Raw genomic sequence first — 16,983 nt, forward strand, 5'->3', positions numbered from 1 at the left:
TAAGCTATCTCAAGTCTCCTTATAGGAAAGAAAGGCAGGGTATATATCCAAACTCCTCCTCCTCTTCAGCATGGTATAGTGGTGAAGAGCAGGTGGATTCTAATCTGGAGAACCGGGTTTGATTCCCCACTCCTCCACCTGAGTGGCAGAGGCTTATCTGGTGAACCAGATGTGTTTTCACATGCCTACATTCCTGCTGGGTGATCTTAGGCTAGTCTCAGCCCACCTACCTGACAAGGGGTCTGTTGTGGGGAGAGGAAGGGAAAGGAGCTTGTAAGCCACCTTGAGTCTCCTTACAGGAGAGAAAGGTGGGGTATTAACTCCAAACTCCTCCTCCTCCTTGTCTTAATTCATCCTCTCTCCTAGTTTAGGACCAGCCTGGTTCTCTTGGGCTACAGCAAATCCCAATGTACTCAGACTGGCTCCTTTTCCACCCAGATCCAACCCATTTTTTTTCTTCACTTAAACAGCAAGGCAAAGAGCTATTTTCTTCACTTAAACAGCAAGGCAAAGAGCTATTTTTCTCCTTTGTGAGTCCCTTAACTATGACCTGTAAGACATCTCTGGACGTTTGTCTTTGTAAGCAGCTGCTTTTGATTACTTAGAACATGGCCCCGTTAGAAAGTTTCAGCCTCGGGGACCACATCTATAGAGAGGCCTGGCCATTTCCCCGAATTATGGTTACAGAGTTGTGCTCAAAGAAATCACTGCTTAATTGCTTATTGAACTTCGGCGTCGGCAGAAGAATGCTTTGTAGAACTGTCAGCATCTGGGCTCTGTGTGTGTGTGTGTGTGTGTGTGTGTGTGTGGGTATGCGCACGTAAATCATGCCCTGTTTGTACCCCCGTTTCAACCTGCTTGTCTCGGTTGTTGTTTTTCCTTGTTCTTTCCCTTTGCCTGATAAATGAGAAAATTATAATTGTTTAAATGGATTCCGCGTCGTGTTCCGGAGCTTACCGACCAGAACAAAAGCTGCATTGTACTAAAATCTGGTGCTGAAGTGTGAAACGGAGCACTGTGGAATCTGTAACAGGTCCTCCCTACATTTTTTTACTCACCACACTAACGGGGCGAGATTTAGTGAGGGCTTTGAGCTTGGAGGGCCTTTTAAAGGGCTCCCGTCTGCTGAGAAAGAGGACTGTGAGCCAGGCAAGTGAAATGTCCATCCGTCTTCGGAGAAGGCCTTTTAGAGATAACCAAACATGGGCTCAGTCATGGTTGGGCTTGCAGCACTCCAAGAGGCATCGGTCTGTCTGTAGATGGGGTCGGGGTGAACCCAAAAAGGCAGTTCTGAAGATAAGACATGTTATGAAGTTAGGGATGCCAGGTCTGGGTTAGGAAATACCTGGAGATCTGGGGAGTTAATGCCTGGGTAGGATGAGATTTGAGCAGGGAAGGGACTTGAGAGCCAGCATGGTGTAGAGGTTAAGAGCAGTGCACTCTAATGTGGAGAACCGGGTTTGACTCCCCACTCTGCCACTTGAACTGAGAAGGCTTATCTGGTGAACCGGATTAGCTTGTGCACTCCAGCATGTGCCAGCTGGGTGACCTGGGGCTAGTCACAGTTCTTCGGCGCTCTCTCAGCCCCACCCACTTCACAGGGGGTTTGCTGTGGGGTGGGGGAGGGAAAGGAGATTGTGAGCCCCTTTGAGTCTCCTTATAGGAGAGAAAGGGGGGATATAAATCCAAACTCTTCTTCTTCTCAGTGTGGTATAAAACCATACAGCCCACCCTTCAAAGCAGTTTTCTTCTCCAGGTGAACTGACCTCGATCATTTGGAGATCAGTTCTAATTTGGGGGGATCTCCAGACAGCACCTGGAGGCTAGCAACCCAGATACAAGAGGAGATGCCAAAAATGGAACCCGGGAGGCAATCACCTGCTCGACCATTGTGCCATGGCCCCTCCTTCTCCCACCTGTTATTTATAGGTGGTCCATTGTGGGGCTAGTGAAATTGGTACTGTTACTTCGCTTAATCCTACTGTATTATAATGTTATTGCTTATTTACTATGTTTTGCACCACCCTGAGCCCTCCGGGGGAGGGCGGTATATAAATTAAATATCTATTTAAAATGTTTCCCCGAAAATAAGACAGTGTCTTATATTAATTTTTGCTCCCAAAGATGCGCTATGTCTTATTTTCAGGGGATGTCTTATTTTTCTGTATTCTGTTCGTCGGGCATGCTTCCAAACAAAAACTTTGCTACGTCTTATTTTCAGGAGATGTCTTATATTTGGGGAAACAGGGTATCTATCTATCTATCATCTATCACCGTGGTGGCGAACCTTTGGTACTCCATATGTTATGGACTACAATTCCCATCAGCCCCTGCCAGCATGGCCAATTGGCCATGCTGGCGAAACTGATAATATGATCCCTGTATCCTGAATACCAAGGACCCTTCCCTGATCTATCTATCTATCTATCTATCTATCTATCTATCTATCGATCGATCTATCTATCTATCTATCTATCTATCTATCTATCTATCTATCTATCTATCTATCTATCTATCTATCTATCTATCTATCTATCTATCTATCATCTCTATTGGCGTCAGTGACTTAACCATGTCTTTCCTTGTTCTAGGCCTCTCCCCTCAGGAGGCTGAGAGATCGCAAAACTCCGAAGCTGATGGGGAGCAGACGGTGCCCCCCACCCCCGACGAGCCGGAGCGCGAAGCCCACTTTGTCACCACAGCCCCCACCCTGAAGCTGCTGAACCACCACCCGCTGCTGGAGGATTTCCTTCATGAAGCGCTCTTGAAGAAAGACTTCCTGCGGCAGATTCCCTTCATGGCGGCCGGCCTGGCCGGCCCTGGGCCCGTCCTGCCCGATGCCGACTTCGCGCTAGCCCCCGCTAACAACATGGCTGGCCCAGACCTCTCGGGCACCACCATGGAGCCCTCTGTGGTATCCATGGTGACGGCGACTACTCTGGCCCCAGCGGGCAAAGCTGGCAAAGGCTGGAATTCCAAGAGGCCCCCAGAGATGGCCAAACCAGCGTTGACAACCGATCTGCTGACCACAGCTATGGGATCTCAGGCTGAACTGGGCCAGGATGCACCCCAGACCAGCCCACTGCTCTCTGAGCATGTGCAGCCCTCTTCCACCCCTGCACTGGTCTTTCCCCAGGGTGGTCTCTCCAACTCGGGCCCAGCCACTGTATCCACAGCCTCTGGTGACAACAGCCGCCCCTCCCCTGCCACCCTCCCGGCACAGCCGAAAGTTGTCATCCTCAATGCTGTAGCTGATGAAAAGGAAAAGAGGGCAGCGACCACCATTTCTACCACAACAGTGATCACCGGTGTCCCTGTGGCAGGTACAGGTGAGCGGGTGGCTCCAGAATCCTGGCAGCCCGGGAGAGGAAAGGGACACGGTGGCCCAGCCAAGCTGATCTTTTCGGTGGGATTACATCTTCCCCTCGTTGAGTCTCTGTGTGCTCCCAAACTACACATCAGAAGCATATTGGGGGGGAAATGGCGCCTGGAGACAAATTTTCTCCAGGCGCACCCCCCGTTCCTGGGGGCAGGGCTCTGCCCCCCCACTGCCACCCGTGCCTGGGGCCACACCCCCACTTTGCCCCCAACCTCAGTGCTTATAAAAGCAGGTCTCAGAGGCCAAGGGACAGCAGAGGGGGGGAGGCCAAGATGGGACGCTGCCAGCTGGGGAGCCCAGCTGGTGAAGGCGGCTTGGCAGAACATGGCAGCCGGGCACTCTCGACCCTGCCCACGTCAATGACAACATGGGCAGGGTCAAGGGTGCCCGAAGACGACGAGGCAGCAGTACTTCCTGCTGCCTTGCTGTCTTCCTGGTCACGTGGGGGGGGGGGGGGATTTTGCACCCCCCACGTGACCAGGTTAGCAGTATCCGGGGACAGAAGGTACTCCTTGTCCCTAGGCAAATACGCCACTGCTACACATTGCTGATAGGGGTTCTTTTGCCAGTTGCAGAGCAAGTTTTTCTTAGCTCTCACCTCCCCTCATTGGGGACTTTAAATTTGACAGATGGTTTGGAAAGGGTCTGGATTTTAAACTGACTAATTCTGAAAAAATCCAGGATCAGCCGTGCGAGTGAGCTGCAGAGCTCTTTGAAACAGCCTCCTCCCTCTCTTTGGTTTTTCTCCCCGTTGGTCTTTCTTTTTCTTTTTTTTTATATTATCGTTATGTTTGTTCTTTGTTCTTGTTTATCTCTCTTTTCATTTGTTAACTCCCTTTTCCTTTCTTGTAATTCCTTGTTGATAAAATAAAAAGTATTCGAAACAAACCAACCAACCTTTGGCTAGACAACTCAGAGCTAGGGTTTTGCCCACTGTGAGCTGTTAAGCAACGTCCTGGTAACTTGCCGCCAGTTTAAGGTTTAGCAGTATAAGGTTAAGGACTAGCAAGTGAAGTCTGGCCAAGCTTTGTTTGTAGGGTTGCTGCCAGTTTCCAAGTGGAATAGAGTTGCAGGGTCCCCATGGCCACTGATGTGATATGGGGAGGGGTAAAGTTGCTAGACCATCTGGCACCCACCCACTTTCTAAAAACACATTTGATTGGCACCCAAAAAGTTGTCCAGTGGACATCATGGTATTCATGGGCACCGTGTTGAAGATCCTTGCTGTAGTGGGTCACAGAAGACATCCTGTGCATGCAGTGGACTGTGAGGAACGCTGAGAAACTGCAGAGCGAAAGTGCTAGTTGTAGAATGCACGTTCCTGAGAATCTTGGCCTTCTTTTCCTTTTAAAAAATACAAGTTGCTAGTCCTCATGGTAGAAAACACGGGCTTTCATTTGTGGGGGTCCTGACCAGATAGGTCTTGGGCAGGAATTTGTAGACAGCTTTTTAATTTCCTTTTGATTTGAACCGTGGATCTGACCTCTTGTCAATAATTTTCAGGAAAATGTCACTCCAAAACCCAGTGAGAAAAAAGGCAGTGGCAGGATTCATAAGTATTGCTGGTGATGAAATCACTCTCTGCTGCTGGGATGGGATCCATTGTCTCCCACACCATGAAACCCCCCCCCCCACTCCTCAGATTGCCCCCCAGGCCCAATGGCACATGGAAATGGGGGCAGACCCACATTTAAAGACAGGGCAGGTGGCCTTCAGTGTTGGGGAGCAGGGCCAAGATATGAAGCAGATCGGTTGCTCAGAGAAGTCAAGGGCATCTATGTGGAGGCCCCATTGTGCAAACGGTGAACGTGGAGGGGTAGGAAAGAGTTTAGGTCCAAGAGCATCTTGCAGTTACATGTGGGGAGGGAGGCTTTATTGATGGTTTCTGAACCAAGCAAAGGAGAGAGCAAGAATTTCAGGGCTTCTTCTGTCTCAGTCCTGTAATTGTCCGGTGGGGAGAGGGAAAATCAGGAGGAAGAGCCCAGAAGCAGCTTGGAGACTAGGCAAAATCCCCCCCCAGTCTTGGGGACTAGGCAAAATCCCGCCCCTGAAAGCTAGTGTAGTGTAGTGGTTAAGACCAAGTGGATTCTAATTTGGAGAACTGTGTTGGATTCCCCACTGCTCCACCTGAGTGGCAGAGGCTTATCTGATTAACCAGATGTGTTTCCACACTCCTACATTCCTGCTGGGTGACCTTGGGCTAGTCACAGTTCTTCGGAACTGTGCCAGGGTCACAATAATTCTTAAGCAGGTCCTGGTGGGACAGCCATTGAATCCTGTTACCCAATGGATATGAAGCCTCCCTTCCTCCCCTCCCTCCCTCCCTTCCTTCCTACCCTCCCTCCCTTCCTTCCTACCTACCTGCCTGCCTACCTACCTACCTACCTACCTACCTACCTACCTACCTGCCTGCCTACCTACCTACCTACCTACCTACCTACCTAACTTGTTATTCTCTCTTTGTTTGCGGGTCCCTTGCGGTTTGGAATCTTACACTGCACAGCCTGAAGGCTCACTGGCCTCCCCATTTACCCTTCCGGCATACCCTCTGAGGGAAACATCCTTGAATGCGCCTACACCATTTCCGTGTATCCTGGCTACGGTGTGGAGATCCGGGTGAGTGACCAATAAAGGGAAACCACATCAGAGGGGGGCAGGATCTGTTGGACAGGCTGCTGAATTTTGCCTGCCGCAAAAGTTAGACTGATTGTAAGAACTGAAAAGTTGAGGTTTAAAGAAAAAATTAAAGGGGGGGGGGGCCTGGGATGTCCTGAGTTCGCAGGAGAAGGATCAGCAAGGGGGAAGAGGCGGAATCATTCGAAAGGGAAAACTGTAGGGCTGACAGTTCTGGATCTTGAGTTCCATGATAGAAGAAAGACAGGATATACATGTAGCTAATCCATATAATCCATATACATGTAATAACTAATCTATCTGCAGGCGATGTCCCAGAGGAGAGCAACCAAAGGAAATGGTAAAGGTCTGGAATCCATGCCCTACAGAAAGAGAGACTGAGGACCTAGGGATGTTTAGTCTGGAGAAGCAAAAGGTTAAGGGGGGGACATGATAGGTATGTTTAAATATTTGAAGGGACGTCATGTGAGAAGAGAGGGGAACAAGCTTGTTTTCTGCTGCCTCAGAGACTAGAGTCATGGAGAATAATGGATTCAAAGGTGTAGGAAAAGAGATTCCACCTGAACATTAGGAAGAACTTTCTGACTGTCAGGGCTGTTCGACAATGGAATCCACTGCCTCGGAGTGTGGTGAAGTCTCCTTCTTGGAGGTTTTTAAGCAGAGGCTGGATGAACATATGTCGGGAGTGCTTTGATTGTGTGTTCCTGCATGGCAGGGGTTGGACTTGATGGCCCTTGGGGTCTCTTTCAACCAGTGATGGGATCCAAACATGTTAGTAACAGGTTCCCATGGTGGTGGGATTCAAACTGTAGCTTAGCGCCAATGGGGCTGGGTGGGGCACGACAGGGGCGTAGCCGGGCATTCTGGGGGCGGCGGGGGCACCTGGCGGGGCGGCACAATGGCAGGGCGCAGCCACTGTGCTGCAGTCATAGGGCGGGAAGCGAATGCAGCACTTAGGCGCCAGGCTGCCAGTGCACCTCCTGCTAGACTGCTTCACAAAGTTCTGCAGCTAGTGCTGAGAGAGGTGGGCGCATTAACTAAGACCAAAAATCGCATTGGCAAAAATCACCAATTAGTAACCCCCTCTCGGCACACAAATAATGAGTAACCTACTCTCGGGAACCTGTGAAAACCTGCTGGATCCCACCTCTGCTTCCAACTCTATGATTCTATGAAAGAGTCAGCATGGTGTAAAGGTTAAGGTGTCAGACTAGGGTCTGGGAAACCCAGTTTTGAACCCCCACTCGCACCATGGAAGTTTACTGAGTGACCTTGGGCCAGTCACATGCTCAGCCTCAACTCTGGCAAGTATTTAGACGGGAGACCTCCAAGGAATACCAGGGTCGCGAGGCAGAGGCAGGCTGTGGCAAACCACCTCTGAAAGTCTCTTGCCTTGAAGATCCTGTGGGGACTTGATGGCTCTTTCTATCAAGAGCAGCAGTGGCGTAGGAGGTTAAGAGCTCGTGTCTCTAATCTGGAGGAACCGGGTTTGATTCCCCGCTCTGCCGCCTGAGCTGTAGGAGGCCCCATCTGGGGAATTCAAGATTAGCCTGTGCACTCCCACACACTGCGTAACTGGGTGACCTTGGAGCTAGTCACAGCTTCTCGAGGCTCTCTCAGCCCCACCTACCTCACAGGGTGTTTGTTGTGAGGGGAAGGGCAAAGGAAGATTGAGCCTGTGGAGTCTCCTGCAGGAGAGAAAGGGGGGATATAAATCCAAACTCCTCCTCCTCCTCTTCTTCCTCTTCCTCCTCTTCCTCCTCTTCCTCCTCCTTCTTCTTCTTCCTCCTCCTCCTCCTCTTCTTCTTCCTCTTCTTCCTCCTCTTCCTCTTCTTCTTCTTCTTCTTCCTCCTCCTCCTCCTCTTCCTCCTCTTCCTCTTCTTTTTCTTCTTCTTCTTCTTCTTCTTCTTCTTCTTCTTCTTCTTCTTCTTCTTCTTCTTCTTCTTCTTCTTCTTCACCAGCAACATTGACTTTTATCAGAAGGGAGAAAAAAATTCCTTTTTAGAGCCGCTTCGTTCAGACTAGCTCGAGTCTGTCAGATCTCCGAAGCCAAGCAGGGTCGGTCCTAGTTAGTTCTTGGATGGGAGACCACCAAGGAAGAACAGGGGCTGTGCTCAGAGGCAGGCAACAGCAAACCACCTGCTAACTTCTTTTGGTTTGAAAACCCTGCAGGGTCATCGTAAGTCAGCTGTGACTTGACAGCAACAAAACAAAAAAAATCCATAGGAGCCGAGAGATAAGAAGGAGACAAAGTCTTGAGGACATGAAAGGAAATGAGTATTTGCTGATGTAGAAGTTGGCAATTTGTGTGTGTGGGGGCAGGGGGGGGGGTTGTTGACCAAAGTGGGGAGGGGAGTCACAAAAATCAAGCCGCTGGTGGAATATTTTGGCACACTTTGGGATGGACTTACATTTTTCTTAAAGAACTAGCAAATGTCAGCCTTCCCAAATGAAGCCCCCCAGCAATATAAGATAAGCACCTTTTGCAGCAACAGCTGTGGGGATGACAGAAGAGGAAGGGGGAAGCATGGGGGCCCTTCTGCCCCCACCCCCACCCCCCACCTGCCGCTGCGAACCGGGGCCTGGCCTGCATTTTAATAAGCACTTACAAATACAGACATCTCATTTCAGGGATGCAGCCAGCCATCCCGTCGCTGAAACACATCACAGCAAATGTCAAATCAATATACGTGGCATTTGGCCGACATTTCCACAATACCTGTTTCCCCGGTTCCCCTGGGGCTTCATTAGGGCTGCTGAGAAGAAGGCTTTGCTCACTCAAGGGCAGGAGCGACAGGGCTCGGGTCAGCAAGATCCACCACTGCTGCCACGTCTGACCCAAAGGCTCCAGGTAGAGCCTCAGGTGAGCCTGGAAGGTGGGTGGCCGAATGCAGCCCTGACAAACTGGGGTTGGCTGTTCCTTGCATTTTCAGCCAAACTTTTGCCTGAAGTCGGCAGATCAAGAGACTCGGGTTGAGACACTTTTTAGCAGCAGTGGCGTAGTGGCTAAGAGCAGTGGCTAAGAGCAGGTGCACTCTGATCTGGAGGAACCGGGTTTGATTCCCCGCTCTGCCGCTTGAGTTGTGGAGGCTTAGCTGGGGAATTCAGATTGGCCTGTACACTCCCACACACACTAGCTGGGTGACCTTGGGCTAGTCACAGTTCTTCTGAGCTCTCTCAGCCCCACCTACCTCACAGGATGTTTGTTGTGAGGGGGGAAGGGCAAGGAGATTGTTAACCCCTTTGAGTCTCCTACAGGAAAGAAAGGGGGGTTATAAATCCAAACTCCTCCTCCTCCTCCTCCTCCTCCTCCTCCTCCTCCTCCTCCTCCTCCTTCTTCTTCTTCTTCTTCTTCTTCTTCTTCTTCTTCTTCTTCTTCTTCTTCTTCTTCATCCCACTGAGAGGCTCTGGAACATCCAAATATCTGTTTTGCAGGACACAATACGTTCCCAAAGCCAGTGAAGAACAAGAGTTGGGTTTTATACCCCACTTTTCTCCACCTTTAAGGAGTCTCAAAGCAGCTTACAATCACCTCCCCCTACCACCACCACCCACACACAGAAACAAGGTCACCCTTGCTTTGAAGGAGCAAGGAATCAAATGCAATTGGGGTCTGCAACCTGCGGCTCTCCAGATGTTCATGGACTACAAATCCCAATAGCTCCTGCCAGCATGGCCAATTGACCATGCTGGCAGGGGCTGACTCAGAACATGTAGTCCATCAGGTATCTGGAAGGCCACCAGTTGCCAGAACAGATCAAAGGCTCTGCTGCTCATGTGGAGCAGTGGGGAATCAAACCCAGTTCTCCAGATTGGAATCCGTGCTCTTGCCCACAATGCCATGCTGGCTCTCTGCCTACTTGCCAGGTTTCCCTAAGTAAACTGTACTCTCTGACAGCCGTGGCCATGGTGATGGGGCAGAGGTAAGGTTGACCGAAGGGACTGTGCCACTTAATCCCTATTCCTGGGGAACAGCAGCATAGGGAGCCTTTGGTGGCCCACCCGGGAGGCATCTAGTGGGAGGAGGAGGAGGAGGAGGAGAAGAAGGAGAAGGAGAAGAAGAAGAAGAGGAGGAGGAGGAGGAGGAGTTGTTGTTCTTCTTGTTGTTGTTGTTGTTTGGATTTATACCCCACCTTTCTCTCCTGTAAAGAGACTCAAGGTGGCTCTTCACTTTTCCTTGTTTACCTGTGAGGAGGTGCCCCATTGCCTTCTGCGTGGCCTGCCTGCCCTCCCTTCTGGTCACTCCCCGTCGATCGCAAGATTGCCAGTGTTTTTTTTTAAGCCCTTTAAATTTTATATTGATATTCTTTGATTTGTATCAATATTCTTCACAGCACTGTTGCAACTCCTCGTTATTATTCATTTTGGGGTTTTTGGAAAAAGCCAGCCATCGATCCCCCGGACATGTCTGCGAGGAGCGGGGAGAGGAGAGACCCAAAGGAGCAGAAACCCCAAAGTCAGGAGAAAATCAGGATTTGCCCACTCTTGGGAATCACAGGGCTTCCAGGATCTGCAGCGCTGTAAGCGTGAGCCCAGCTGCAATGAACACTCTGCCCCAAAGGAAACATACCCTTGCTGCAGGGCAGAGCACCAGTGTATAATTGTCCATTCTCAGTCTCCTAATAATCCCCTGTATTGTCTGGGCCTTTTTTATCCTTGCCACAGGTTTATATTTTCATTGAGCTTTCTGGTGTATTGTGGTACACCACTCTGAGTCCGTTTTACAAGGACAGCAGTTTATCAATCAAAAATAACAATAGAAACAACAGATGACCCCAAGATCCCTTTTGATCTCGGTCTTAGCCAACTCAGACCCCATCTTTGCATATTTAAAGACAGATGTTTTTTGTTCCAATATGCCAGGGGTCTGCAACCTGCGGCTCTCCAGATGCTCATGGACTGCACATCCCATCAGCCCCTGCCAGCATGGCCAATTGATGGAAATTGTAGACCATGAACATCTGGAGAGCTGCAGGTTGCAGACCCCTGCAATATGCATTACCTTACACTTACCCGTAGTGAACTCCGTTCGCCCCATTGCTGCCCGCTCACTCAATTTCCAGAGATGCTCCTGCAGCTGTTCATGATCCGCCTTGGTTTCCAGCATCCTGAATAATTTGGTATCGTCTGCAAACTTGGCCACTGCCCACCTCCAATTCCAGATCGTTTATGAACAAATTAAACAAGTGTCTCTTGTGAGACCCTGCTGCTCATTTCCTTCCATTGCAAAGAATGTCAATTTATTCCTTTCTGCTTCCTGCCATTTAGAAGGACAAGAGTTTGGATTTATATTCCTCCTTTCTCTCCTGTAAGAAGACTCGAAGGGGCTTACAATCGCCTTCCCCTCCCCACCAACAACAACAAACCCCCTGTGAGGGGCTGAGAGAGCTCCGAAGATCTGTGACTAGCTCAAGGTCACCCAGCTGGCACGTGTTGGAGTGCACAGGCTAATCTGATTCACCAGATAAGCTTCCACAGCTCAAGTGGCAGAGCGGGGAATCAAACCCGGTTCTCCAGATTAGAGTGCACCTGCTCTTCACCACTACACCACGCTGGTGGTGAATGTGGGTTTTGCAAGCAGTTTGAGAAATTGTAGCATGCCTTTCTTGCCACCAAATTCTACTGCTGTTTAAAACAATGTGCCCCCCTAAAAAGACCCCTCCCAAATCTTCCAGCGTCCCTGAACAGGAAAAATATTAAGAAGAAGAAGAGTTTGGATTTATATCCCCCCTTTCTCTCCTGTAAGGAGACTCAAAGGGGCCTACAATCACCTTCCCCTCCCCCCACAACAACAAACACCCTGTGAGATGGGTGTGGCTGAGAGAGCTCCGAAGAACTGTGACTAGCCCAAGGTCACCCAGCTGGCACGTGTTAAAGTGCACAAGCTAATCTGGTTCACCAAATAAGCGTTCCACAGCTCAAGTGGCAGAGCGGGGAATCAAACCCGGTTCTCCAGATTAGAGTGCACCTGCTCTTAACCACTACACCACGCTGGTGGTGAATGTGGGTTTTGCAAGCAGTTTGAGAAATCATAGCATGCCTTCCTCACCACCAAATCCCTTTTTGCTTGACCGTTGGGGTGTAGCAACTTACAGCTGTCTGCAGCAAAAGGGAGCCGGGCATGAGCCGTGCAAAAGGTGGGGCACCCATGGCAGCCTCCTCCTCCCTCTCTGAGCTGCCAGCCCATAAATCACACGGCAACCTGAATGATGTGCCCACAGAGATGGATCTCCCGCACCAGCCGGCTCTCCCCATATGGTTCTTTATCCCCCTTCCCCGCATTCACTCTTTCTCCGCTGTACCCATACATCTCTGGCACCTTTGGTGTAATTAACTTGAGGAGGCTCCTGCCTTCAGCCGTTTATCACCTAGCGGTGCTGGTTTAATTACCGTAATTAATATATAATCACCCCTTTAATGAGAGACAGCAGCAGAGGCTCATTTATCAAGATAAGTTACTCCGCTGAAACCGTCGCAGGATGTGGCCGTTCTGGACATTGCTGGGGTAGGAACGAAGTTGCTGCCCAGTCCGACAAGGCCTGGAGCCGAGGCACAATTCTGTGGCATGGGGCCCCAGACAGTCGTCTCTACAGAAGCCAAACACCTTCCCTTCCTCAGGGAGCAATTGCAAACAATCTTCATCAAAGTGCCAAATTATATGGCAGAAACATTCCTCACTCCTCTTAGGTGCTGTGGTAAAGGCAAGAAAGGGAAGGAGGGAGAATTCAAAATGCAGGGATATTTTGGGAGTGGTGCCTGGGGAGGGCGGAGCTTGAATAGGGGAGGGGCCTCAGTGCGGGAGAAAGCCACAGAGTCCATCCTCCCAACCAGCCATCATTTTATCCACAGCAATTTATCCCTGTCATCTGAAGATCGTTTGTAATTCTGGTAGATCTCCAGGTCTTACCTAGAGGTTGGCAGCCCTAGCTCAGCCCTATCAGTTGCCCAAAGGGGGTGCTGTGACTCTGCCCCCAACTGCAGCGTCACCCACAGAGGTTCTGTCCATGCCGGATCCAGCAATCGGCTGCATCTCGTATCCCGGCTGCCCTCCTGAGCTGAGGGTCTCTTGCTTCCTTAATTGGAGATGCCCTCTATGTAGAGGCATACCATGTTTTGTCGAAGGCTTTCACGGCCGGATTCAACTGGTTGTGATGGGCTGTGACACAGTGGGTAACAGACCTCCCTTTGTGATACACCTCTGAAGATGTCAGCCACCACAACCAAGATCTTATATTAATTTTTGTTCCCAAAGATGCGTTAGGGCTTATTTTCAGGGGATGTCTTATTTTTTGCGCTCCGGGGGGGCAGGGCAGGCAGGGGTGTGGCGGGGGCAGGCGGGGGCGCAGGGTGGGGGCTGTGCTGGGGAATCTGTAACTAGGGCTTATTTTTTGAGTAGGGCTTATATTTCAAGCATTCTCCAACAATCCTGAAAAATCATGCTAGGGCTTATTTTTGGGGTAGGTCTTATCTTTGGGGAAACACGGTAGTGGGGGGAATGGTGCCCAGGGCAACACCTGCTCCAGGCGCGCCCCTCCCCCCACACCCCACTTGCTTTAGGGAGCAGCAGTGGCGTAGGAGGTTAAGAGCTTGTGTCTCTAATCTGGAGGAACCGGGTTTGATTCCCAGCTCTGCCGCCTGAGCTGTGGAGGCTTATCTGGGGAATTCAGATCAGCCTGTGCACTCCCACACACGCCAGCTGGGTGACTTTGGGCTAGTCACAGCTTCTCAGAGCTCTCTCAACCCCACCTACCTCACAGGGTGTTTGCTGTGAGGGGGGAAGGGCAAGGAGATTGTAAGCCCCTTTGAGTCTCCTGCAGGAGAGAAAGGGGGGATATAAATCCAAACTCTTCTTCTTCTTCTGCTTTAGCCAGTGCCATCTGGCAATGGCCCAGCCAGGCTGCTTCTTCAACCCACAGAGGCTCGACGGGGCCAAGGGGAGGGGTGTGGGGGGCGATTCTCTGCCCCCCCCACGTGACCAGTTGGCACGCACCCGGGGAAGTGTGACCCCACATGTCCCCATGAGCGCTCCATCCTGCCTCTATGTGTGGCGTGGGCTGGCTACCAAAGATCCTCAGGGGCCCATCCCACATCAGACCAGGGGGAAGAAAGATTCATCTGTGTCCAGAGATGCTCTGACTCTCTGGCAAAGAGGAGGCAAATGGAGGTTCAAATCTTGACCAGGTGCTGAGTCCTAATGGTCAGATCAGCAAAATGGCAGGGGCAAGGTGTCAGCACGGCTCTGCTCCCTCCCTTGCAATTCATTCCTGCTGTCTTTTGCCAGGAGTTTTTAGTGCCATCTCAGAATGTCCCAGGCAGGAAGGATGTACCAGGGGGCTCTTTTCCGTTCCTTTGTCTTTGTACACGTAGCGCCCTGGTGAAGTTTGCGTTGCCTTGTCTGCTGGAGGTCTTGATTCATTTGTTTCCTTCGCGCCATTTTTACAGCATTGATCTGTAATCGACACAGAAGTAAAAGGGAAGATTTCATTGCCGCGCTTTAATGGGAGAAATTCAGCGTGAACAAACAGAAGAGGCCCTGGGAGAAGAAAAGAAGGCTTGCGGGGTGGGGGTGGGGGGTGGCATGAGGGAGAGATGATACGAGAGGGGGAATTTTCAAGCTGAGCCAGCGGAGAGTTAAAAAATGCATCAGCAGCCCGAGCAAAGAAGGGCTGAGGGGACCTCTTAGAAGATCTTTCTTTTCTCTCGCGCGGCTGATCCTAAGCAGCTCCCGCAAATATTTCCCCGTGGCCACAGGAACTGTGATGTCAGTTTAGCCAGCCCTGAGCAGCATAAATACCCCAGCACAGCCTGAACTTGTCAGGTGATGGAAGCGAAGCAGGTTGGGCACAGTTAGTACTGGGGTGACAGGCTACCAGTGTCACTGGGGGGTGGGGGGGAAGCAAGGCCCTGGGAATAAATTCACCAGAGGTGTCCAACTCTGGGGATTCAGAAGTTCATGGACTACAGTTCCCATCAGCCCCTGCTGGCATGGGAAGTGTCGATTGATGGGAATTGTAGTCCATGAACATCTGAAGCACCAATTGGCCATGGCAGCAGGGGCTGATGGGAATTGTAGTTCATGAACATCTGAAGCGCCAGAGTTGGACACTCCTGAAATACACCCTCCCGGTTCAGCCAGTGTGGTTTGAGTATGTGTGAAATGCCAGCACGTCACCGCCACCTTATGGCAACCCCAGCAAAGGGTTTTCAGGGCAAACGAGGAGTAGAGGTAGTTTGCCATTGCCTTCCTCTGCAGAGTCTTCCTTGGTGGCCTCCCTTCCAAGGACTAGCCTTCTTATCTTCTGAGATCTGACGATTGGGCCGTTCCACGCCACCGACCCTCCCAGTGCGTGTCTGTGTGTTTTGCTATCAAGTCACAGCTGACTTACAGCGCCCCCTGGTGGGGTTTTCAAGGCAAGAGACGTTCAGAAGTGGTTTGCCATTGCCGCCTCTGTGTCATGGCCTGGCATTCCTCCGAAGTCTCCCGATTGAATACTTGACAAGGTCAATGCTGCTCGGCTTCTGAGACATGGCAGGAGTGGGCTAACTTGGTCTAGTGTTCCGCTTTTTTCAGGGCTTTCGACGGGTATTGCAAAGCAAAAGTATTTGTTGGCAGTCCAATGTCTGACATAATTTTTTCCAGGAGTTTGGCGTGCCTTTCTCTTGCAGTGATGCTGTTCCTGGCCATTTCCTTTGGTTACGCACCCCCAGAGAGCCTGCTGGTTACGGGAGAAGCTCTCCTGGCCAGGCAGTTCTTGAGCAGGGCAGAGCTCTCCCTCTAGCCCCCTGGCCCCAGACACTCAGAAGTCCATCACTGTGCCAAAGCCACAAGCTTGCTTCCTTTGCAGGTCCAGAATATCAGCCTCGTGGAAGGAGAGACGATCACCGTGGAGACCCTTGGAGGGGTGGAGCCTGTCGCCTTGGCCAATGAGTCGTTCCTGATGCGGGGGCAGGTCATCCGGGGGCCAAACAACCAAGTGGTGGTTCGCTTCCAGAGCCCGGCACCTGCCAACCCCGGCACCTTCCATTTCCATTTTCAAGGTGAGGGGGGGGAAGGCATGTCAGGATCTAGAGCCTGCCTGCAGATCCTTTGGCTTCCACTAGGGGGGGACATTGATCAGACCCTTCGGAATTAGGGGGTGGAGTTGTGTAGTAGGAGGGGCTTAAATGAGCAATTAGCTTATGGAATTCACCTCCACAAGAAGCAAGGAGGCGGTTATCTAATGATAAAAAAGGGCAGGCCATAGTGCTGGGTCAAGCTATGATCATGCAGATCGGGGCTATGTGGGAAGTGGGGGGAAGAAGATTTAACCCCCAATTCCTGCTCTTAGCCTCCCCTCTTGCAGTTCTAGGGCAGAACCCTGCAGAGATGGCAGGAGTAACCTCTGACTCGCCTCCTCACAAACACCCAATTCAAATCAGAGCTGCGCACTAAGTTAAAGATGCTAGAAAAATCTGTGATCAGCATTTGCCTAATTCCTCCCTTAGAGTCTTAAACAAAGAGGGAAAAATTAGACAAATTCATGGTAAACGGTCTATCAAAAGCTGTTAAGCCATGACAGCTTAATAGAGCCTCTGTATTCAGGGGCAGTATACCTCCGTGACTGATATGTGGCACAGGGAAACCTTCCTTCCTTTCCTTTCTGGGCTGGGCTTGTGGGCTTCCCAGAGGCATCTGGATGGAGAAAGAGCCTTCAGTCTAATCCAGGGGTCTGCAACCTGCGGCTCTGAAGATGTTCATGGGCTACAAATCCCACCAGCCCCTGCCAGCATGCCATGCTGGCAGGGGCTGATGGGATTTGTAGTCCATGAACATCTGGAGAGCCGCAGGTTGCAGATCCCTGGTCTAATCCAACAGCTCTCTGCGCTGTTGAGGGGAAGAGATGGGCAAAGGGCTCCCTTCTGCTACGGGCTCCCGCCAGTGCCACAACTATTGTGCCTTCCCCGCCCAGCCAGCACAGGGGCCGCTGCAG

At 51.0% G+C, this 16,983-nt stretch overlaps 1 protein-coding gene across 2 annotated transcripts in view; it reads left to right on the forward strand.

Moving 5' to 3' along the window:
* Positions 1-5,852: 5,852 nt before the first annotated feature.
* Positions 5,853-16,983, forward strand: part of SEZ6 (seizure related 6 homolog) — a 42,562-nt gene continuing 31,431 nt past the window's right edge. For both annotated transcript variants that reach the window (XM_048518897.1, XM_048518898.1), the window contains exons 1-2: positions 5,853-5,995; positions 15,859-16,051. In XM_048518897.1, the coding sequence (XP_048374854.1) occupies positions 15,952-16,051 (100 nt within the window). In that variant the 5' untranslated portion in view covers positions 5,853-5,995; positions 15,859-15,951. The remainder of the gene's footprint in view (positions 5,996-15,858; positions 16,052-16,983) is intronic.

Source organism: Sphaerodactylus townsendi, linkage group LG16 (genome assembly GCF_021028975.2).
Source record: "Sphaerodactylus townsendi isolate TG3544 linkage group LG16, MPM_Stown_v2.3, whole genome shotgun sequence".
In the NCBI taxonomy this organism is placed as follows: Eukaryota; Metazoa; Chordata; class Lepidosauria; order Squamata; family Sphaerodactylidae; genus Sphaerodactylus; species Sphaerodactylus townsendi.